At 41.7% G+C, this 25,046-nt stretch overlaps 1 protein-coding gene across 3 annotated transcripts; it reads right to left on the minus strand.

The window, feature by feature from the left end:
• On the minus strand, positions 1-24,112 carry LOC133352722 (poly(A) polymerase type 3-like). Of its 3 annotated transcripts, none has more exons than XM_061568548.1 (22): positions 23,937-24,112; positions 21,005-21,175; positions 19,394-19,460; positions 19,182-19,263; positions 18,809-18,918; positions 17,484-17,537; positions 16,903-17,014; positions 16,378-16,467; positions 15,343-15,481; positions 14,735-14,807; positions 14,261-14,381; positions 13,916-14,000; positions 13,371-13,424; positions 12,818-12,937; positions 11,972-12,081; positions 11,749-11,870; positions 10,938-11,077; positions 9,663-9,808; positions 8,534-8,772; positions 6,881-6,949; positions 5,214-5,270; positions 1-4,494 (listed from the first exon to the last, which is right to left on the minus strand). In XM_061568548.1, the coding sequence occupies exons 2-22, from the start codon at positions 21,163-21,165 to the stop codon at positions 4,399-4,401; spliced, it is 2,247 nt and encodes a 748-aa protein (XP_061424532.1). In that variant the 5' UTR covers positions 21,166-21,175; positions 23,937-24,112; the 3' UTR covers positions 1-4,398. The 3 variants fall into 3 exon arrangements, with proteins under 3 accessions (XP_061424532.1, XP_061424531.1, XP_061424533.1); XM_061568547.1 differs by having other exon boundaries at positions 6,881-6,952; XM_061568549.1 differs by lacking the exons at positions 1-4,494; positions 5,214-5,270; positions 6,881-6,949; ... (8 more) ...; positions 14,261-14,381; positions 14,735-14,807 and having other exon boundaries at positions 15,339-15,481.
• Positions 24,113-25,046: the final 934 nt, after the last annotated feature.

Consider the following 25,046-nt stretch of genomic DNA (forward strand, 5'->3'; position numbering starts at 1 on the left):
TCGAAGAGAAACATACAAAGGTGCATTTATTACAAAACAAAAAAAATCAATGCAAAGTCATGACAACTTATTTAAAAGATTACAGTACAAAGACACTCAATTCATAGACATAAAGGCCAAAAGAGATCACCAAATGTAAATTTACTATATTCTAGCAAAGCTCAAGTTGCAAAGTAGATTTTTCTGGCCAGACAGTGGCATATCCACATGGCCAGGTAGTAAATGTTAATATTCGGCTATTGACACAAACTCCAAAGTATTTAGTAATAATCTTTAAGAAAGCTTACTATTCAATTCAGTTCCAATTAAATTCAATACATTCCCACAGTGACTTCCATGGATACACCACTATGCATCCAAATTGCTGAAAACCAGCGCTTCCCAACCATGAGTCGACAACTTCAGGGGCATCATCATTATCACCGCCTGTAGATCAATCCACTCCCGCTACCTTTGTGGCAGTTGAATCAATTCGAATCCCTCCAAGATTATATATGGGCAAGAACACAGAATCGCTAACCTGGTAACACTCCTTCAGATGATGCATCATTGCCAACAGGTTAAAATGGCTTGCTCTTGTGAACAATTTAATGGCCGTTTACGTGGACAAAATTAGATGCAGACTAAATGAATAGAATTAACTCCGAGCAAGCTTATAACGGCTCTACCATTCTCATTCGTTGATTTAAAGTATCTACAGGGCAGGAACAATAGTGTGCAGTTACTAAAGGACAGCATGTGGTGCGAGCAGGTACCTATTTAACCGTTTTTGCAAGCAATCATGTGGGGAATAAACTCCACAAACGTGACGGGATCCGATGCAGTGCTTATTCATTCCCTTCCTTTAGTTACGTATGAACGGTTTCACTCATTTTAATAGTCTTATGCTAAGGCAGCTTCTAAGTTTAAACAGGGTTGGAACCATGAGACTAATGGTTTAGATTGTACAGACTCGGTAACTGATTAGTTTTTTTCTGACCACAATACTCAATTGATCAATGGGCCATTATCTTGTCTAACCTATATGAAACTTGTGCAACTTTTGGTGTACAACAACAAAGATTCATTTAATTAGTTTCCTCCCCACTTTCTATAAGTCCAGATTGAATGCCACGAGACAATGGGCGATGTGCAGCCAATCACATGCAAGCATTTGAGAATATTTTACATCTGTGCGCACTGTTATGTTACAAGGTTGCACTTCATAAAAATACAAAAGTTCTACAGTGTCTCCAATGCTCATGTGATTGGTTGCATGGCCACTCTGTTTTAGATATTTGATGTAACCTCTTAAGACAACACAAATTACAAGTGATCAGTTTAGAATGTTTAATGCATGAAACTTGGCATCTCACCTGCACTGCCCAACTTCAGTTTGTGCAGTGAGGTACTCACAATTTATACCATATTGCCTGTTGGGACATGTAAATATTTCCACGCTAACAAAATAGAATCGGTCATTAACAGGTAGTATGGTGTGCACTTCCAGATAAATGTAAAGTTTAAGATGAAACATGTGTTATTTATTTATATTGCCTGTTAAATGTGAGGGTTGAAATATGTTTCAATCAAAGAAAAACAGAACATCACCAACACCCAAGAAAACAAAATAATGGACTTTTTAAAAAATCTGTAAACCAAAGAACACGCGTCTCACACCGGCTTTAAGACTAGAAAATGTTCTAAAGTTTATTGGAAACCCAAAAAAGAAACAACTCCAGAACAGACATCCGTTACAAAAATATCATCCCCAATATGTAACGCATCCTGCAGGTTATAAACGAATCGCGAGGAGGAGAGAGCGGTAATGGAATGGAAAAGTAACCACTGACCGATCTCTTCCCCTACATCTGTCTCTCCCTCCCTGGCGGGAGAGGGAGCCAGATATACAAAACCTGCAATTTGATTTATTAGTAAAATATATTACAGACCTTCAGGTTAAAACGAAGAGGAACGAACAGAATAAAACAAATTAAATTTTAAATGTTTAAAACGGACTTACGGAATTATTTAGGATGAAGTGAAATAAATACATCTAAGAGGTCAATGTTGGATTCCCGGCTGGATGTGTGACGTTTTAGGAGACTCACGTGGGGAGGCTAACCAAGTACAGGCCAAGGCAAAGTGTTTTTTAGAAAAGAAATGAAAAAAATAGCTAATTCATTCGCCAGAATTATTCAAGTGTACAGGCTTGAAATGTGTATGAGGATTAGCATACGGTAGCAGGTTAAGGGCAAGCCGATTTACTCTCTCACTTTAGTCCTAATGTAACTGCAACTTGTCAAGCTGGTAATTAGATTAGATTGTTCAACGCCAGATGGCGGAAACATAAAACGGTGTTTTCATGGTTATACCACGACTGCAATGCTGCATGCAAGTGAAAAGTGATTTCTTTATTTCCAGCTCTAAATGGAACTGCTGAATAAAAAGTTCATACACTCAACTCCCCAAAAAAAGGATATTTTACAATGCTTTTTATTTTATATTACGGAAGCTTTAATGAAGCCAGGCATGGCGGAATATGATGCATCAAGCTTTGTTCACACTATAATTCGAAGGGCATAAATGGATTCTAAGGATGACCAGATCGCAAAAATATTGCATAAATGCTCCAAACAATGGATCTTTCCAATGGTTCCAAATAAGTTTACAAGTCATCTTAGTACACACAAGTGTGAACGGAGCTTATCATCAATATCCACTCCCTGTGCGGCCATGGAACACGCAATGAAATTAGCCAGATGGGAACTCTAGCAGTGAGTGAATGACTGAGAGGTAAAATCAAATCTGATCAAGAGTAGTGGTAAAACGAATGTTACACTCATGACAAATAGTTCCCTTCAGAATAGGAAACACTGTGAATATGGACACACTGAATACACATTTATTTTCAAATGCAGAAGTGATTTCTTGTAAAAAGAGTAAACATTTTTACACGAATGCGCCAACTCCAATGAAATTCCCATTCCTTTGGAGAAGACGCGGCTAGTTTTGGAGAGCCACTGTAACAGTTCATGGAACTGCAAGACACAGCCAACTGTGCATTCCAACAATTGCATTCGGCCATCCTGATAGAATAAGTGAGACAAAGCAGAGGAAATCAAGACGTGCCCTCTTCCAAGGACCCGCCAGTGTTTCACAGAAGTTAATTTCGGCCGAGGCAGATTGGCAAGCATCAACGTGGCCAGATCGATCCAGTCTAGCAGCATAAGCAGCAATGAACATTAAAATGAATGGAAAAAATATATTCTTTGCTCTAATGAATGATAAAAAGGGAGAAAATGAGGAAAAAATAATTGTCCACATATACACACACAAAAGCATGCACCCTTTCAAGCATCAAATAATGCCACTGTGTGTATTCATCCACATCCCACGCCGCTCACGTCAAACATTAGAATTCATGGTGAAATTTACTGAAAACTGTTTTACTGGAACTATGAACACGAGCCCTTTTGAGGGCATTTAGATTCAATGCTTTTGAATGTTTTCCTTAATAAATTGCACAGTAGTATGCATTACAAAAGTGGCTTCTAGTCTTTTTATCGGGACATTTAAAAGTGGGGATAACATTGTTGTCTCAAACTGTTAATGGGTAGGATTTTTCATTTTTGAGTCTTTGTAAGCAAAACCAAAGGCAAATTTAAAAAAAAAGAAAATGATATGCTGCACGTATGTAGTTATTGAGAACAAGAAAACAATTGTTTGCGAAAATGTGGCTCGATCAATGGCAAATTCAAGATAAGTCAACAACATAAAAACCAGTAAAGAATTTAAATGGTGGGGGAGCTTGGTGTCATGATGGGAGACGGGAGAGATGGATGGGGTCATATGACCTCCCCAAATGTTTTTTTAGATTTTTGTTGGGTCTCATTCCATGAGAAATAAAACCTTGCTCTGTCCAACCAAATCCACCCTGCACCCCTGACACCCCTTAATCCGTTCCGCCTAAAAAAACAAGTTTGCTCACTTGCTCACTCCCAACACAAGCCTCTCGTGTTCAAATAAGAACAGGAAAGAATATTAAATAATCACGAACTTTTTACGTATCAACATTTTTAGCAGAAATGTTCCTTCTTAGTTCGGCCAACATTCTCATGTGCACGAGGCTTTCTTACCACCGCCGCCGGAGAAGAAAAAGTGGAAGCTAAAAAAAAAGACCCGGATAAAAATAAAAGTTCTGAAATGATTCCAGCAGCTCTTTATGTTGCGCCATTTTCATGTTTCCTGTGGCTTCCAGCATTTCCGAAGAACGTGACAATACGCAACGAAGGAACAAATTCTAAAAATGTTTTTGAAAAAAAGAAGTAATGATAGCAACACCGCCCTCCAGGAAGGGCGACTGGTGCAGCGAGTACTTTTGGCAGGGCACACGAGAAGGGGCAGCGTTACCTGCCTCTACCGGTTGAGCTTGAGACGGATGGAGTTTTTTACAACCTTCACGGCGGTAGGAACTGGCGCGGAGCCATCAGACAGCTCGTTGCTGGCCTGTTTCTGCCAACATAAATGCACCAGGTGGTCATTGGATTCATGACACTAAATATGCTTCTGCGGGTCTCAAAAGGCACTTGGTATAACTTTCAAGCAAAGTGACCCATTTAGGATGTGATCAAGGCCAGTATTCAGTCGTCAAAATGTGCAATAATGTATCATGAATCGTGATAAAAATAAGGCGACCTACAGAAATATAGTTTTTTTCCACATGGCAGCATGTGAACAGCAATAACAAATTGTGAAAGAGGTGCGGTTATTAAAACCACACCAATGTCTGTACAAATTCCATTCTCCAAAACACGTGGACACGTGCAAATGTTCACACGCGTGGGTTGACAATCTCTAGGCATGAGGTTTTTCTCCCCAATTATAACAAATATACACACTGGATGTCACCACTCACCCACACTTGAGCATACATTTGAAGGTTTCCCAACAACAGAGCTTTTAAAACCAGGGTCAGGCACTGTCATAGCGCTCAAGAGATGCCGTTATAAAAATAAATCGGTAATATTGCTCGAGTACCATAATGACACACTGGACTCCAAACTTCATTTGTTACACATTAACAAAGTGTCACGCGTGTCAGACGGACTGGGACACAGATTAGGTGTGCATTTGCAATATGGAACCTATTTGTTTTTTGGATCGTCTTATAATGTACAGTACGTTTCAAGGGATGCTGATGGTGTGTGCGCTGGAGGGTGCGAGAAGCCCACCTGCGTTTCCGTTTGCACGTCGGTTGTTTGTATAGGCGTCGTCTCCTCCTGAAGTTCCTGCTCACGGGACGGCAGGCAAGGATTAAGCGCAGCACCTCAGCTTCCATGCTTGCCAGAGCTCAAAATGTACAGCCAGGGGCACCATGTTGCCCTACCAGTGGCTCTCATTGTCAGGTTGTTGATGCCCCTGGTCAACCTACAAGCTCTGGCCAAAAGAGGATGAACAAGCAGCTGCACCTCCCATCCAGTAACTGCACACAGAGTTCTGCAATTGCTTGACCAGTTCTCTATAAACCACTTGCACATCTCCCGCGTACCGCATCGATGTATGATTTGAGATGCGGTTAAATGTTACGGTGAGGATCACATGATAGCTACAACTCAATATTTTCTTGTACGATTTGATATGTATCGAATCCCAAAATAAAAATAAGACAATATATATTTTTTATCTAATCACGGCAATGCTTTGCAACAATTTAATTCTGGGCCAGTGGGAGGGGATGGGTAGTTGTTGAACGAAAGGATAATTAATCGAACTCGATGGGTTGCTGTGGAATTCAATGGGCAACTGTTTGAAAACAAAAACCCCACCTGCAGGTATAGAACTGTAAAAGGAAAGCCTCTCATGATTATGTATTGCAGTGAAAACCTCACTTGTAATGTACAGTGCAGTACAATGTCTGTAAAAGGCTGACAGAGCACGTTTATACAAGTGAGGCAAACTGGGATTGTTTGTCACAACTACAGGAATAGGCTGAACACTTTACTTAGTTTCAGTCAGATGAAATGTATGCAACACATGGGTAGTGCTGTGTGTGCAGACACCAATTACTGCTTCAGAGAATGAGGTTGACAGCTTGAGTCGATACTTTGAATGAGTTTATAAAATTCAAGAGATCATACGACTTAAGCGTACATTAACAAACATTTTATTAGGGTTAAAAAAAAAGCAGAACAATGTAGAATGGGGTCCACTAAAACGTTAAAAAACATCTAAACACATCTCCAGTATCACTAGAACAGTAACATTAACTCTTACACATGTCCCTGAGAAGTATTTTCTCTTACGTATTGTATGTGTAAACAGTACTCTGCGCGGCATGAACTGCTCTAGGCAAATGTATCAAAATGCAATCAGGAGCTGGTTGCCAGCATTGGAACCTTTGAAACAATGTGTAAAAACGGCTATTTGCCATCCAGGATCCACGAGTTTGTTATCTGCAGAGCTTCCACAATAATTTCGACAAAGTGCAGTCCCCAACTTTGAATTATTTTCTGGAGCTTTCCGTGGAAACTGAAGACATGTCGAGCAAGTATTATTTTTTATTAGGATCTGGCAACGAGCTCTTGTTTACACAAGCCACTTTAAACACATTCACATCTAATGTACAGAATTTCCACTTGTAGTACAAAACTTTCAAATCCCCAAAACACTGCAGATTATCTATACAGAATTTCCCAGCGTGCTCATATCAAGAATGCAAATTAACTGCCGACTTTTTTACAATAACAATCCATATTAATTAATCTAGACATGGGTGCACGGGGAAATTGGGTCTGCCCTGGTTTAAATAAAAAAAAATTCAAATGTTCCATGGCCACGGATGAAACGTGTCAGTGCCATTTAGGAAAAGCCTTGCTGTTGTGTTTGCGGAAGATCATACCAGAATGTCGCTGTCCTCAGATGCGCCAGTTTTCGTGACAGCGTTGCCTGTGTCACTGTTTTTCAGTGGCTGCTGCGCAATGACAAAGACACAGGTACTCTCGTTACCCTAGTTAACACCGCAAGGAAATGTCATTTATTTATGCAAGCCAGAAAGTCTCATCGAGCCTCAAGACTCTTTCAGCTGGTTCCCGTGTTGGAATGTTTGACGAATTTTTGTTAGAAGTGTTTTGCGTGCAGGATGAAACCGGAGTACCCGGAGTAAACTCACGAACCCATTTTCTGTACTGCCATCTCCTGGCCACTTGGTATCCCAGTGGGTTTGGGGAGTCTCACACAACTGCATGATCCACCAATCCTCGATTTTCCAATGTGCTGGATTACAGGCGTGCACACCACAACTGGCTTCGAAGTAATGGAATGTGCTTAACACACTTGAAAAACCAGTTTTGCCCAAAATGAAATATCCAGACCAACAAAGCACGGCATCTCACTGGGACGTTTGTAATACACAAAATACTCTCATTTATATTATTAGGTCTTTCTTGCAATATTTACAAACGAATTTCAATGAACTCTCACTTGTAAGTAAAATCAATCTTTATTTTGTACAGGTAAAATCCCATTACGAGTTTCATGGAATAAAACAGGAATGCAGTGAAAAATGTTTATTAACAAATGAAGCAAAAAATCCCAATAAAACGTGCAGAAAAATAAATCAGCCCAAAGCAAAACATTCGATGCAAAAAAATACACATTTTGTATATCGATATTTTCTTTTATAACCTACAAGTCCTTTATCATGAAAGCCTCAACGAGAGTGTCAGACTTTCAGGAGGGTGCTGCATGGGCAAGTGTTACCATGTTACCTCATTGGTGCAGTGTAAAAATGTAAGAAAACCAGAGAACCCGCATCAAACCCATGTAATTACATGGCCACACTACAAATAATCTTAGAGGTAGTATACGATGAATTGTAAGTTGAAATTGAACACAATGGGAATTTTGTGCAGCTATTTGTGAACAGGTGGAGACTGTTCACCAATGACTCAACAACTGGGAACACATTTAAAAATAATATGCAACATGAAAAGCAGAGGTTATTATTTGTAGTTACTCACCGAAGCTGTCCCAGGCTATTTTACCCAAGTGTGAAGCTTCGTTCATGAGACGGGAAAACAAAGACTTAAAAAAAACACCACAGCACTTTAGTGATGTCATTGCACTGATGTATTAAAAGTACATGGTTATGTCACAATACTCCTATTCTGGTTTGCTTTGTTAAGTTGAAAGTCTAATTTTCCGATGAACAATGCTTCAAACTCACGTTGGATAACCCAGTACAAGCAACATAGGTATACTTGTAAACACAAAAAGAAATGTCCTTCGGGTTACAAATTCAAGTGTAGACACAGCTGCTGGTCTCAGCCAAGCTGACAATGACTGCACAAAAAACCCATAAGAATAAATTAGGTTGTTTAAGTTGCGCGTGGCTAAATCCCATAGCAAACCTAGGCCCTCAGCGGTATCGGCTCATCGTTCCATAACGGCCATAATGAGGCTCCTTTGGCAAGCGGCCACCTCTGTTTCTTATTTTCCAGCGGAGGTCGTCATTGACCAGAGTAAATGTCCGATGATGGTGAGAGAGGCTCACGGAGTCAGTGTCCATATCCGAGTCGCCAGCCGGGGCAGCCTCGCTCGGGGGGCTCTTGTGCCGCTTAGGTGGCGACGTCTTGCTTCCGGGCGACTGTGGCCGCTTGACTCCCTGCGGCGGTGTGGGATGTCCGGCAGTGGCGGCGGCGCCGGTGGCCGGCGGCGGCGTGTTCACGAGCCGCGTGGGCGTCACCACCCGTACGACCGTCCCCGACGGGACGGAGGCAGCGTGGAGAGGCCCTGCGAGCGCAAACGTGGCACGGTAACTCAACCGTAACACTTGAAGGGAGGGGTGATGGGGGGGGAGTACACGCACAAACCCTGGGGGAAGGCGGAAGAATCTCAGAATCAGAATTCGTCTGCTTTAAGACGATGCGACACTAAAAACAAATACAATTATTTCTCCCGTACGAAGATAACAAAAATGTAGCTCAAATAATATACAAATTAATTAATATTCTCAAATTAACAATGCAAAAATTGTACAACATACGATGTATATGTCTTGCATGAACATCAAGCCAAAAACAGCAAGTTGTTCCGTCTCCTGTCTGCAAAATCTACTTTTTACACATTTATCAGATACTGATCAAGTGGCATGAAATAGTCAGTTTGTGCCTTGATGGCAATGCAATGATGTCATTAGAACATGAGGATGGAGCACGTGACTGCTTTCAAAGTAAACATTTCCATCGATGAAGCTTAAATCTATATTTTAAAAAAATTCTGTAGAAATTATTTGGGTTTAGTTTGTTGTCCTTCCCCCGCACCGCCGATTAGCACAGTTGGCTCTGTACGGTGTGAAAGTTCAACATACATAAATACAGCCCAGCTGCAATTTTACAAAATGAAAACTAATCGTGCATAAAACAGAAATATGAGCCACAATGTGAAACCATAAATGTATGATCGTGAAAGAGCACTATCATACCACTGTAGCCTGCGCCCCCTTCAATGGAGGATGAACAGCAAAACTCGTGGACCTCTCTCCTGAAGCCCTCCGGTCGAGGGCCAGTCGCTGTCGACATGATCATTTAACTCCTGAACATATTGCCACACGCTAGACTAAAACTGCCAGAGAATTAGGACATTTTGGCGCAGGTTTTAACTGCCGTGATGTGCAAGCTTACTGGTGGAGATAACCGGGATGGCATTGCCGGCAACGGGCATGCTGGGGTTTTCTGGCGACGGCGTCCGAGGCGAGGGCGACTTGTCGTCGGCCGCCACGGGGGGCGACGCCGAAGGACTGGAGACACTGCCATTCTCACCGGTCACCCTGTGGGGGGCCACGGGGAATCGGGGTGATGGGGGGCGGGAGGGGGATTGGGACGGGAAGGAAGACAGATCGGATAGGGGGGTGAAGGGCGAGGGTTGGGGAGGAGAGGCACGCGTCGGTGTGAACGGGGAAAGACATCAACGTTAGCGGTGCTTTACCGGGTGTCCAATCACAACTTTGGCCTTTGCCTGCCCCTTTCTACAACAATACCCCGATTTACGTCTCATCCTTTTTCGTCGTCGCTTTATGAATACCACTACCTGATTTCTGTTGCCTTAACCCACACTTATGTCTCTGACAGCATCCGTTCTTTCTTGTATCCATTACCTCAGCCTTTGCCTCCACCAACCCTGGTCAAGAACTACTTTGTGTCGAGCATAAAGAAATGTACTATACTGACGAGTGCAATATAGTATTTATGTACCGTATTTGTGTACTGTATTTGTGTGTTTTTTTATAGTGGACTGCATCTTATTGTACTCTGGATGATTAATCATAAAGCTTACTGTTGTACATTAATGTGGAATACAGCTGTGGGTATGTCTAGGATGAAGATGCACGCATTAACACAAAGCTTCACCATGCAATCCGTTGTCGTTTAGCTCTTTTGGAAAAATTGCGCTGATTGACGTCGGTTCGATATTGGTCGCTCTTTTCAGGAACGCATCCCCAACATAAAGCGAATTATTACTGTACAAACAAACTGTATTAAATAGTTTAGGTAGATTAACACTCACACTTCAGTGTAACGGCATTCGTCTTTGTCAAATGGCAGCCAACAAGACTGAGATTTAAAAAATCTTATTAACATTTTTTATGCGATAACAATTACCGACAAGTGTTGTCTGCTAACACATCAACCAATATTTTACATAGTAACTACAGCTTGGGCTGTTGAGCCACAGGGAGACTGACTACATTAATATTAAGTATTGTCATGTACAGCTACTTTGCCCTGCCATGAACTACAGCAAAAGAGATCAAATCTACAACGGGGACCATAGCGTTCACCAAAACATAACAGCAAGTGCTCCTTGTGTGCCGACCGCTAAACATGCGGCTCCACAAATGTCTACGCATGCGGCTCCACTTAGCAGCAGCAGCATCAGAATCAGCAGCGCCTACGCACGGAGAGGATGGCTGGTTGCTGTCCGAGTTGAGGACACGGATGATGGTGGGCGACGAGAAGCTGCAGTCGGAGTCCCTCGACGAGTCGAGCACGCTGCTGCTGTTCAGGGAGGTGCGCGCCGAGCCACTTCGCCCGTTCTCCTGCCAAAGCGCAAGCCGAACCGTCGGTGGGCTAATCATGAACGTCCTTGTCAGAGCTCATGTAGAGTGGCCCCCGCCCCCCCTCCCCCCGTGGCCAGTGACAACGTTAATGCTGGGACGAGTGACAAGTGAAATGTCTGGGGAAGGTGAACAAACTAGCAAACATGACCATATTTATTCGTGGTTAAGCTGGAAAATAGGAAACTTAGTCAGGGTTTCGAAAATATGCAAGTTCAACATGAACTTTGACATAGCAATATGAACTCTGACCTACTGGACATCTGTGAAAAAGAGCTTCATAGCTCATTGTATTTCTCCAGGATAAATAAAACAAATACTCTGATTCTGAATGAATGTGGGGTTAAACGATATCAGATACATCACTTAAAATGTATATAAATACAAGCTTAAGCTCTAGTTGAATGTTAATGTTTGTTATTAATGCTACATTTTTGTATTTTTTACAATGTTGCAATTTACATTTTAAGCAAGTGTTTACTGTTTTTCCTTTGATTTAACCAGGTCATCCTTGAAAAGGTGATGGTTAATTGAAATGGGCTCTGACCTGGCTTTAAAAAAGTACACAAATCAATGAAATTATGCTGTGCTGTATGCTACGGATCATGTGAATGAAACCAGTTACGAATGAATCCTTGATGTTCAGCAGGTACCTTTTTCTTTTTCTGAAGAACATCACCGGGCAGAAACTGGCTGAGCTGCTTTTTCTTGACATGGATGGCCTCGATCTGCATGCCCTCTTTGAGCATGCTGATGTGTGCAGCTTGCCTGTAAACTGCAGCACGCAGAGCCACGGTTCATGCAATGTCCGTTCTACAGTAATCATCGACCTCAACCACTTCAAAGAAGAGACCAGGGCCGTGGGTGAGCACTCACCCGTGTCGGTGAATGACTGGATGTCTAGCGTCAGGTCCACATTCACATTCTCCGGGTTCTCCAACTTTTTGAAGATGATCCCGATGAACCAAACCGTTGTCACGCCTTGCCTGTTGAAAACAAAGTTATAGACATCAACAGCTGAAATACCAAAAAGAGAAAATATCTAAAATGTTTCATGAAGATGAGCATCCTTGCTTTTAAGATTGTGTGCGAGCACAAAACTAAAAAAAATACAAATCGTTACAACTTTGCACAATCATGTAGTTTTAGATACAAATCATGAAGAACCTGCCAATCGGAAGAACTTCTCAACCTGGCTGCCTACACCTTCAATGTTTGTAGTGTTTAAAGTGAGAACTAGATCAGTTTCAACCTTCATGGTCTCATCAGCAGTCAGATTGTTAAAAAAAACTTCTGCTGGGATGCTAGAAATGTTATAGGAAAGCATATTCCAAGGAAACTGCAGAGAAGATTTGTATCTTCTAGGCAGCTTCAATAGTTTGAAGTTGTGGTGCCATAAAACAAATTTCGTCCTATTTTAATCCACTTCTGGATGGAGGCCTCCTAATTTTACGTTGGTAATGGACATTGTTTGCCCATAATTCACCATATTGCTTGGTGGAGGCTGGATCGGTTTAGATATCACTCATCACTTGGTTGTGGCCATAAAACAAACTCGGATAACCAGGTTCATTGCGCAGTGTTTTCACCACTTTTCTTCGCTGCTACCAGTGAGACTATAAACCCACGTTGTACTGCACTGCGAAGCAGACTCGGCACTTGCTGTAAATCAGTGTGCAGGGTTTGCCGAGAGAGGGAAGGGGAGCTCAGCACGCCGCTTACTTGTCCGGGTTGTCCTTGGGGCCGGGGTAGGACTGCGGGTTGATGTGAGCCAGAGTGATGTACTCGTTGCGCTCAAGGTTTCCAACGAGGATGCGGATCTTCGACTCCACGAGTCCCACCCTGACAGACGGTCAAGTTAGCAGCAGTGTCACGATTTCATTAGTTGCATTACCAGCTTGTGACGATTAAAACCTATTTTAGCTACAATATCACTGATAGAGATACAGGCGCTATGTCCTTAGGCCTTTAACAACATAAACAATATAATCATTACTATTTGTTAATGTCTATTATGTAAACAATTTCACGCACTTCATTTCATGCGTTCAAACTTTAAAATTTTAAAAAGGCAATATTAATTTAATTACCCCCTACAATAACCATTATTGGTATTTAATGTCAGATCAATTTGACTGTTGACAAGACATCGTAGAGGATGATAGAATGGCTGCCTGTCATCAAAACAAACTAGTATTTATATATTTTCGTTTATAAGGCAGTATTCATTCAAAAGGTTTGTGTATGAACAGACCGAACTGTATCCAGGACTTACCACTCGAGGTGCTGTTCTTCCGTGAGTGCACTTGCCGTCAGTACGATGTAATGCCTACAAGATAATGAAAACTTTTAATCATGGTAAAAGATCCAAGATGTTTTAGAAAAACACACTTTTTGTATTTCTATAACTATATCTTGATAGTGCTAATGGAGCCATGCTAGGAGGTAAATAGACATACTTCAAGGACTCCTTCAGTCAAGAGAACCTTGTATCACCTCAGGAAAGGGCCCTGGAAAATGACACCACAGAACTACTTCTGGAGTCGCTTCAATAGGCCTTTCTTATCCAACACCAGAAGCTATTCCTGCATGCTCTGATAAACTTTCTAATGTTTACACATGTTCATGTCCAAAGCCTAATTCAAGTAAAACACCAAGTTATATAAGATCATTATAGTGCAGTTAATTGTGGCCAGGTTTAGACAATCAACTTTCGAGAAACAAACCCTGACACAAAGGAGGTTTAAATTAACCTGTTAAAAAATACAAATGTATTTCAGGAAGATGCCCCTTGAAACGTTTTACACATTTGAAACTTACTTGTACTTGAGAAAAAAGTTTGGCGACTCAAACAGCTTACTCCATTCCGCTTTGCCCATCAGAATTTCATCGGTGATGGCGAGTCCTGCAAAATGACATGAAAAGGTGAAGGTGCAGCCCTGCAATTTCCCACTCACGCCACAGCCGGTGGAAGGGCCTCCCCATTATTGGGAGCTTCAGAGGGTAGTTGGTCGACTCTTCAACACTGGCCAGACATCTTAGAAGAGGTGGGACTTGTCGATTGAATAACAGTGGTGAAACCATTTACACAACTACAACCGAGTCACCCGCAGAAGTTACAACAGGAGAGGTAATCGTCGTTCCCACGAGCACCCTGTTGCCCACCTTGCTTGAACTCCTCCACCATGACGGTGCGTGTGGACATGGTGACGTTGTAGGTGGAGTTCTGGTGAGGGTACGCAGGTGTGATGATGGGCATCACGTGGTACCTGTCTGTTGGGTTCACCTGGGTGAACAAGAATCAAGGTGGCCAAACAAATGTGTTAAAGGCTGATCAGCAGATGATGACATATAAGCTGCCAGTGTAATGAAATGAATGGTCTGTCAGAAATGGGAAAAAAATCATGGAAGGGTCAATAAACAGAGTAACTCCTTGCAAAAAAAAAATAACACAATGATATAACGACCAACTCATACAAAAAATATATCATGCTAAACATACATGCATGTGCAGGAATACAAGATGAATTATAATTACAAAACCAGTGATGGAGAGACAGCCAAGTTGATTGAATGTGGAACACAACAAGCAAACATGACAGGACATCTGACCTCTGAGCTGTGACAAGCAGTGCTTACCCGTGGGTCCCACACAGGCAGGTTGAGGTTGCATTCCTCGGGCTGTTTGAGAAGGACAGGCTTAGGCCACTCCCTGCAGAAACACAGGAATTTACATCATCACAGCTGAACATTTGTATTTCATTGGAGACAATGGTATCACATGAATGTAAACATTATTTGGTTTTCATGCTTTGCTTGTTTGTACTATAGTCCTACTACACCGCAAAGTGGGGAAGTCAACAGCAGTCATCCCATGGAGAGGCTTCAACCATTACGGTAATGTGGAATTGACACCATCGGCCCAAGAAAGGCACTTTGAATTTTATTGCCTTGTTCTATTTACATTGTTGTGTTCTCTCGATTGATTTTCTACGTGATAATATTTATCCTGTACTTACAAGTGGGTCTCCTTTGCACAAGGGACCTGGCGTCCACGCACTCACCTAGCTCTTAGGCTATTAATTAAATTCAAGAAAACCTTGCGAGGCAACAAATTACTGCACCTAATCAAGTTTACTATAATAAATTACTCACTTTCAACATCGCACTGTCAGCTGGTTTACAGAAGGCATATGTATTGAATAAATGAATTAGCGAATGAGCGGACGAATGCAGCTGCCACTCACCACTTGGAGAAGACAAGGAAGAACTTGTGCACGAGGGTGGAGGCGATGGCGTTGGGGTAGAGCTGGCAGGTTCGTGCCACAAGCATTGCCCACGACACGCCACCCAGGAAGCCCAGCATATTCGAGTAGATCCCACGGCCTGGGCAACATCGGGCAGGATAATGCGCACACGCCAACGTATGTCACCACAGCGTCGTTAAACATGTGCAAACGTTGGTGGATGCACGGGATACTAGGAATTTCATTGTAGGATGTGTTAAGTGTTAAATATGTAATCAGGAAAAGAAGATTGGTATGGGTGGGGCAAGTGTACAGGGTGGAGAACAGTTTATTAAGACAGGCATTGCAGTTAGGTAGTGGGATACTGTAAGGGAAAACCTTGAAGGTCATGTGTTGACAGTGCAAAAGAGCTAAGAGATCTAACAGAAGGAAGCAATGATGAAATGTGGTGGTATCAATGCTACCTGGCATCACTAGCCACTTCTTTTATTATAAAAAAAGTTACTCCTTGTTCGAAACTTGAAGTGTAATAGCATTTTGTGATAACATTACGTTGTCACCTTTCATAGTGTGTTTTTAGCAAGTCGGGAGAGTTATTTAAAACGGATTCAGTCAACATTGACCGGGAACACTGTGTACTCAAACGTGCATCAAGATCATGGCAGTGTACCCGAGACAAGTTGGATCGCTGTGTGTAAACACCAGTAGGGGTTTGTCAGAGCTCTCGGTCGGGCAAGAGTAAAAGCTTTGCCTCTCACCCTTGGCATGCTCTCTGTTACTGTTGGTGAGGGTTATACACCTGAGCAGTGAACTTGCTGCGTCGGCGAAAATAAGTCCCACCGTATGTACTAACGGCCATCACACGGTAGCTGCGGCATCTACAAATTAGACTAAGAAGCCACAGCATTGATGAACTATAACGTATGTCTGTTGAACTTCTTTCGCACCTTACGTAGCCAACCGTGCTAATCGGAGGTGCGAAATAATGACTATAAAGCTGATTATACAAGTGACATGTTGAAATACGACACTCACGTTTTGCCCAGAGCTTGATGGCGCGCAGCGTCATGCGGAAGTGTTCCACGTTGGGCACGAGGTGCAAAATTTCATCCGTCACGCGGCAGCCTACAAGAGAATAACATGGTTATAAATGCAGGATTCACTTTCTCCGAGGAAAATACACGCCTGCTCAATGGCTGGAACGCGAATGTTACTATTGTGCCCAAGTCAGTGATCTCAATGGAATTGTACCACTGCGAATGCCATTATTTAGGTACATAGCATATCAAAAATCTGTTCCAAAGAAGTTTATTCGGTTATGTCACAAACTACTCTATCTACATTTTCAATCAAATAATTTAACAGCAGACATTTAATAAATGCAATGCGTTTTTTCACAACCAAACATATAAAACCACATTAAAAACACCTTAAAATGAATCAACGTAAGCACAAGACACACTGGGCAACAACAAGAAATTTCTGGGTGTAAAACAGAAACTGAACAAAGCAGCCTGTTACACTCCAACAAGACTGCAGCTCACTGCTGCCACACGTTACCATTGAGGCTGCGGATGCATCGGATGTCGAGGTTTTTGAGTAGTGCGTTGTCACGGAGGTTTAGGTTATCGGGGATCACCTGCAGAGCCAGCCGTGCGAACAACACGTCGATCTAGGTGTTTGGGGGGCGAGGTGAGACAAGCGATAGTGATGGCGTACAACAGATGCACGAAATTAAACAATGAGAAAGAGTCGGCACACAGCCAGGATGGCACAAAACTACTTCTCACTGCATTGAACGGCTTAAATAACGTTTTCATACTGTTGGGGTGAAGGCCGTTACAAATAACTGTGCTGAATTCCAAAGCTATGTTAAGCCGGAAATGCATTTGAACATCATCCAGCATATGCTGCAACAAGGACAGTACCAAAATGTTGTCTTGCAGCATCCCACAATGAAAAGTAATTAAACTATGCAATGATTATTTTCCATGCAGTAAAATCTGTCCGCGCAAATATGTACAAAAGTTATATGGCAGAGGTTTAGTGTGTTTCTGAGGAATAAAACTTGTATTAAATATTTATCTTCTGCTACTTATCACTTTGTGCAACTAAAAACACGGTGGATTTTCATTTCTTACCTCAATGTGGTCAAACGTAAGCTTGATGACAGGTACAAAGGCATCCTCCACAGACTGTAGGATAAAAGGTCATAAATTAGTTTCACTGCGTCCATATTGGAAGCAAACCTGCACTATGAAGAGACCAAACATCTACGTGATTTTCTGACTGAGTATCTTATAGGCTTGGGCCAACACAACTGGCAAAATAATCACATGTTGTTCAAAACTCATCGGAAGTCATGAACTACATTTAAGAACATCAATATAGTGATATACCGTATTTTCCCGCATAGAACCCGCGGGGTAAACCACTTTTTACAAACAAAACAAGACCCTGCGGGGTTTATGGAGCTGCGGGATATCACAAAAATATTTTACACGTGTGACATGTCAACTCGTTTAATGTTTTCATGGTGGGACTATCCACTATGCAACACTTTCCTTTGACTATAGCACTGCTGAATAAACCACTCACACTAAAATTGCACATGTTATCACGTTTTAAATGATTCCAATTGTTTGTACAATGAAACGACAATGTTTGAAGTGGGCGCACTTTGTTTACCGGCGATGGGAGAGCTGGGAAAGAGGTGGGGGGTTGGGGGCGAGGCGACGGAGTTACCGTAGTGCCGCTATTATCTGCACAGTGCGCAATCTACCAGTGCTAAAACTGTACTTATCTACCAGTTATGTGTTACCTTTTTATTGGATATTTACTTTTGTTACTTATTTACGGTTTTAAGTTCACTCGTTTCCGGTTAGTATGCTTTCTTTGTGCACATTATGATTTTAATGTTAACAATTGATAGTGGAATGTATTACAAATGTAAACTTCGTATTAATATGATGGAATTAAGCTGCGGTAACGACGTTAAAGGTATGAATGCATGTGGGGTATATGCGTGAAAATACGGTAATTTGGGATTCTCTTTGACACTCTGCCACAGGTACTAGCAGGCTAACACAGCTGTGAAGCTAAAGGGTTGTGAGATATTAACAAGGCCCACCACTTCCATTTGAAAAAAACTACAATGGGTGACTCATATGTCACTTGTACCAAAATGACTCAACTGCAGTTGTGTTGACACTAAACATTCATGCTGAACAATTCATGATGAGAGAAATCCAGATCAAGACATTTGTGTTGTGAATGAAAAGAGGTGATCTTAAATGAAGAGAGGAACAGCATGGTGTGTGCTTGAGGGTGCAGCTGGAGGAATGGATTCGTACTGTACACCTGATCGACCAGACTAACAGTTGCCATTAAATGCATTCAATACAGGAAAATGTATGTATTCCCCAATGAGAAAAAGAAACTTGTGAGGTGCTGCAAAAGTTCTCACCCGGAGGTCTTTTACTCCCTCCTGATTCTTTAACATCTCGATGAAAGTCGAGAAGAAGTCGATACGTTCCACGTGTCGCGGCGAAACACACAGAGCGTCAATGTCGGCACCTATAAATACATCAGCGACGGGTTATAATTATAGATGTGCTACGTCACTTTGTTTATTGATATGAATCAATAACCATTCTTGAACAAGATGGCTTTTACTTACAACATAGGTTACTCTTAATTGTTGAGTGAGGTCAATATTTGACACAGACTAGGTCAAAAATAATTGCATACATTTTCCTCATTTTTGGAAAAAGTGGATGGCATCTTTCCTTTCAATACAATTATAATGAAGCTTCAAAGAAGACGGGAACAACAATTACCTTTTGTGTGAACTCCCAGCCGATAGGACCCAAACGTAAATATTTTACCCCCACCATTCTCCAAAATTGCTGGTGGAAGATTCTGCAGAAGAAAAAAACATCATCATATCAGTGCATTGGCTTAAACTGCACCCTAACTTGCACCAACTTGTAAAATTGCAACTAATGTGATGATTTTGTTTTATTACAATTGTCTTAATATTGTAGCTTACCTTGCTTTCACCAACTTCTCGGACCCATGCTTTTGCCAAGTTATTTAATTTTCCCAAGACAACCATCCTGTAAAAACACACGTCTAATAGTTAACAATCTTGAAGAAAATGTAAAATCCAAACACAGGCTTATACACTGATCCCACTTGAAAGTTTCATAGCAGTTCTTTCCTGGGACAATGGACGTTGCATCGCAATATATGCAATGGTCAAGGGTCAGACAAAATAAATGTTTTTTATAAGGCTTTATAATCATATTAATCATATTCCATCATGATATTAATCATATTCCAGACTATATCAATAATATTTAGGTTTTTTCGGTAAAGTCACGTAGGTAAAAATAAGTAATAAAAATAATAGAAATAATAATATATAATATATCAATAATATATAAATAAGAAATAATATATAAATAATGGTCTCTTCCAGGAGGACGGACCACGCTGAACCGCACTCAAACACAACAGGGCAGATGCGCGTACACGTTCCATAAATAGAAGATCAAAGAATCGCCCAACAGCGACCGTGGAGAAGTCCAAACCATCAACCACATCACCGATGAATGCTCCATCCATGCACATTCTGGCGGTATCGCTGAAATCCACACTGCGTCAACCACATCATTGGACTGTATGAGGAACCTTTGTGTTCATTTATGACGATCATTAAGGAAAAATTAAAACTGTTGCTTTTTGCAATGCCATACGAAAGATGGTCTAATAATGCCTGTCTATCCAACAATCTGTGACAAATGTACTGTCCTTCAATAAATAAAGCAAATAATAATCACAAGACACGAAAGCAGGTAGACTTTCACAATGGGCATTGGTGTACTAGCCAAAGTTTCCGCAACACTGCATGATTTGCATTTAACAGCACTCGACCTGCGTCTAGCTCCACGTAATAACATCAAGTAAAGTTTATGGACGGTAAGAACATCTATTGTCACTGAACTTCCACACAAGGAAATAAATGTTCAGTATAAAGCTTAACTTTGACCACCTTTTAACTTTTTGTTAATTTGCAATGAGTAATATAGTTACTGGGGGTTAAGGGAGGGAGAAGTGATGGTGCCATGTAATGAAGACGGCACATTTTACAATTTTATTTTTGTTCTGGAAGGGAACTTCTTACACAATTGTATGCATTGCAAATGAACAGGATATAACTAATGGAAAAAATTACAATCATGAATTGTCTATACAAATTTTGCTTTGACATTGAATAAGAAACAAATATTATTCAAGTTTTTACATCCAAGACAATGAAAGAGTGAGTAAATTACGTTGGTAATCGAAACATTTATTTTAAGGGAAATGGTGGTACAGAACCAATGCAATAAAAGCCATCGCACTAAACCTTCAAGGCAGGATCTCTCAAACTCCAGTCTGTGATGCACTGCAGTTTTAATGGTAACGAATCATAAGGTGTGTTCACAGTGGCTTAATGTGCGTATGAATGAGAGATTGTTAAACAAGGAATAGTAGACCATAATTCTTAAAGCGAGAAGAGCTTGATAAGCCATGGTCATGGTGGATACAATCAATGCTACAAGTCAGATGGACCTTCAATTAAAGATGCAACCAAAGGCACAATCTACTCCTTTACCGGTGGTTAAGTTCCTCCTCCTCTTCAAAGACCCCAAATGGCAGAAGAGTATTCATGAGGTGTCGTGTGAGAACACGGTCGGCTTCGCGTGGCTCTGCCAGGCTGATGGGCGATGTGATGCCATGCTGCCTCCCTGACTGGGAAGACTGAGATCCCTGCATTATGAGAAGGCTGCAGCAGCAGACAAAACAACAAAAAATGAAGGTCATATTTTACATCTAACTACAGGCACTGTATGCAAGTAATTAACATCAATGATATTTCTAACATCATTTACCCAGTGGTTTCAACAGGCAAAGTACATTTTTTAGAGGCATTCCATACCGTTTACATTTTTTATCAGTGATGTATTTTATGAGAAAAACGTCAAGTATTAAACCAATGAATGTACTTATTGAACACATTTTTTTATATTGATAACACTCACAAAAACGGAACATCAGATTCACAGGGTGCCCAATGAAAGGCTTAAAGGCCAGCCAGTCTCCAAAGCAAGCCCAGTTATCTTCAACCACGTAAAATCTCACTGCAACCACAGTATTTAAATGCGTTGATGAATAATGGATTATATGCCTTTTCAAATTTTAGGAATCTAATGTACACAAATTGTACATTAAGATGTCCACAAAGTCTCACACAACGCCAATTACGTAAGTCACTATTTCATAAAAAATTGTTAAAGTATACAACAAAGACGTCATAACGTGAGTTGAGGTTACTAATTGTGGGAGTTCACTGCAAACGCATTGTCATTCAGCTTTGATGATTTTGTAATAGCGAAATAATAATTTACATCCATTTGTGAATACACTAATGGCTGAAGGTCTCCCCATCAGGGGTTGGTCTTAGGTTGTTTCACCTTACTAATAAGTGCGGGTTGGTGAAGGAAAACGACCAAGGACCAGTCAGGAAAGATATCACTTGCCATTGTTTGCTATGGCTGTGAATCAAACTCAGGTGACTAGGTTCGTAGCAGTACCTCTATGCCATTGATTTGCACACTAGTAATTGGATTCACAAGACACCTGTATCCATGAAAAAACCCCTTCAATATACATATTCGGTTTAAAATAAAATTAACACCAAAAGTATACAATTTTCATTCACATTTGGCATTAATGTGATGCAATTTGTACTAAGAATGTAATCAGTACCATAGTGTACAACCATGCCATGTTGTTACAACTTATTTATCTTCTACCGTAACTACTGTCCCCACATAATTCTTCATCCGTAGGATATATTTATTATCACAGACCTTCCTTGGGTTTTTACCCATGAGTGGTCCTATTTAATTCACGCTTTAGAATTTCGTTGATAAAATATGAAAGCATACTACTTAAATTTTCGTGAGGGTTTGGGGATTCGTATTTAGGGTTTCGGATGGGGATTAAGGGTTAGGGGAGAGGGTTTGAGTTCAGGAGTTAGAGATAGTAATCCATAAGATTGCTTTTTCTGCTCCATATGTGCAGGGAGAGGTAGTCTCAGACCTACGTTCTATGCAACCAGCCACAGGTCTATATGAATAGCTTTTGCAGGGGTACAATGAGTTGCATTTTTAAGAATCTTCAGATTGTATTGAACAATCAGTTACGCGTAATAAATGTAAATAAAGTAACAAGTTATGATTTTCCAAACAAAAAAAAACAGTATTTTTAAATTAAACGAATTCATCTCCAGTGTGCACATGTTAAAGTGATACAGCCTGCGATTCACAGCACCATGCAGCTCAGAGGGTTGCCCAAAAGTCAATACTGGTATTAAACATTTAATTGTATATTATTTAAGTTAAAATTGTAGCTATTATAATTATTGATGTTAATTTATCTCCTTTCTTTTGAGATGACATTTACAAAGATAGACCAAGAACCTTGAATGAATTGAGACAAAATATAATTGATGAATGTTTAAAGATTACACATGTGGTCTTAAAAAAGACCTACATTAATTTCAAATGTCCTACATGAATCAGTGTTCAAGGAAGTGAGTTTTAACATTTGTTAAAATAAATGGTATTACCCTGTGATTTGTTAAAATAAATAAAACATCGTGTCCTGACTTTTGGGCCACACTGTATTCCCACACAAGTCCGATTACACAGGCATGAACACATTCCACGTTTGTCATCGTATAATAAATAAGAATGGTAAACAGCACAATGCCGAGGACACGCTAAATGCGTTTGTATTATCAGTCACGATAATTCAACTGCTGGATGAAAGCCTCCCAAACCCGTCGCCCCGACTTCGTGTACAGCATTGAAACAAGCTCAACCAAAGTAAATCGTGACGTCTTTTGTTTATGTAACCATGCAACTACAGGAGAGAACGTCTTCAGCATTCAACAACTCCATACTATTCTTATAAACAATTAGGTTAACACATTTTAGCTAAGGTAATGATTATAAAGGTGGTATCTAAAAAAAAACACTTTCATTTCTCAAGCAACAAACAATACCAGCGAACGACCCTTACACAACACACGCGCTCTCAGAGCCAATGAAGATGTAAGTCAGTTTTCACAACCACTACACGTTAAATAACGTGTATAAGCCATTCAACAATAACTCAGTGGCTTAACAAATCAGATTTGTTGTTGTTATTAAACGATAAAACTACAAATCCTTACCACGCGTGGCCTACACCAGCGAGTACCACTAGACTAGCGGCCCGAACGCGGGAAGCTTCACAAAGCGGTCCCGACTCAACGACACACCTCGGACTCTACAAATATAATCATTACAAAGCACAATACATCAGAGCACGACATCACTCGAAGAGTAAGCAGCTTCTCCCACAATCCAGCGATGTTTGAGATACACACGCGTGATATAAGGAAGCCCCTACTGCGTTGCGGCCTAGGTCCACTATTGTCCCGTTCAACAGCGACTAACGCGGCTTGAGAGCCACCGTCTCCAAAAGCAAACACTTACGATGTTATTGTCGTCTTGTCGAGCCTCCCCAGGCGGCCGAGGGAGCTTTGTCGTTAAAATAAACCTTAAAAAACCACCATGGTCGCCGCCGCGTCTAACCCTCGCCTTTCCAACATGGCGCCTCACCAAACGCGTTTCTCCCGCGGCGTGCTGACGTCACGACGGCGGAAGGAGAGCCGTGACGTCATCACGCACGGCGAGCAAGCTTTGTGTTCAGCGGCGGTGACGTCATCGCGAAAGGGCGCGTCCTCGCAAGTTAAACAAAGATTCGAGTTGGTGACGTCATCACGCACGGTGACCGCCGTCGAGCGACGTCCTCTCGCGCGAAAACGCGGCTGAAGTTCAAGGTGGTGACGTCATCGCGCACGGCAAGCCGCGCTGTTTTAATGAGGGTGACGTCATCACGGAAGAATCGTCTATTTTAAACGACACAAAGCGCGTTGTGATGACGTCATGACGCACGGTTCGCAGCGGCGTGCCCGTCCTTATCACGCGTAAGAACGCGGCAGAAGTTCAAACGCAGTGACGTCATCACGCACAAACGCGTCATTACGCACGGCGAGGTTCGTGGGTACCGAAAGGGCACGCCTGTGTATGACGTCATTACGTACAGCTTGGAATGGACGTCACCTTAAATGACGTCATGTTTTGTGTGGCCTTCATCCAGCAGCGGATATAACTGTTGCCATTTGGGTGACCCAGGGTCGCTGTCGCAACACGAGTTTTGTTTGTTCGCGTGATTATTGAGCCCACCTCCACCTACCACGTTGTGCACGTTGTGTGTTCAACTTGTAGACAAAGTTCCCCCGTAAAAACGTAACAGACTTTTGGGGCAAGTGCTGTCAGCGAGCAGCACCGACGACGGCCGGAGCGGCACACGTGGGGCTGGGTGGCCAGCACCACTCCCGGCCGCCTTTGTCTCTCCAAGGGCAATGTTCTTACACATCGCACCAGGTCGAATCGACCTCGGGGAGGCACAGGATCGGTTCGGATAATCGTGACAAGTGTTGGTGGCCATGAGCGGGAATCGATCTCGCGTTTGTCGAGCAGCGGCGCTACCCGCTTGTCACCACGAGAGGGCAGTCTACCTCCATACTCCGTGCCACGGGA

The sequence above is a fragment of the Lethenteron reissneri genome, chromosome 41 (assembly GCF_015708825.2).
Source record: "Lethenteron reissneri isolate LAM-NWPU_2019-01 chromosome 41, ASM1570882v1, whole genome shotgun sequence".
NCBI lineage: Eukaryota > Metazoa > Chordata > Hyperoartia > Petromyzontiformes > Petromyzontidae > Lethenteron > Lethenteron reissneri.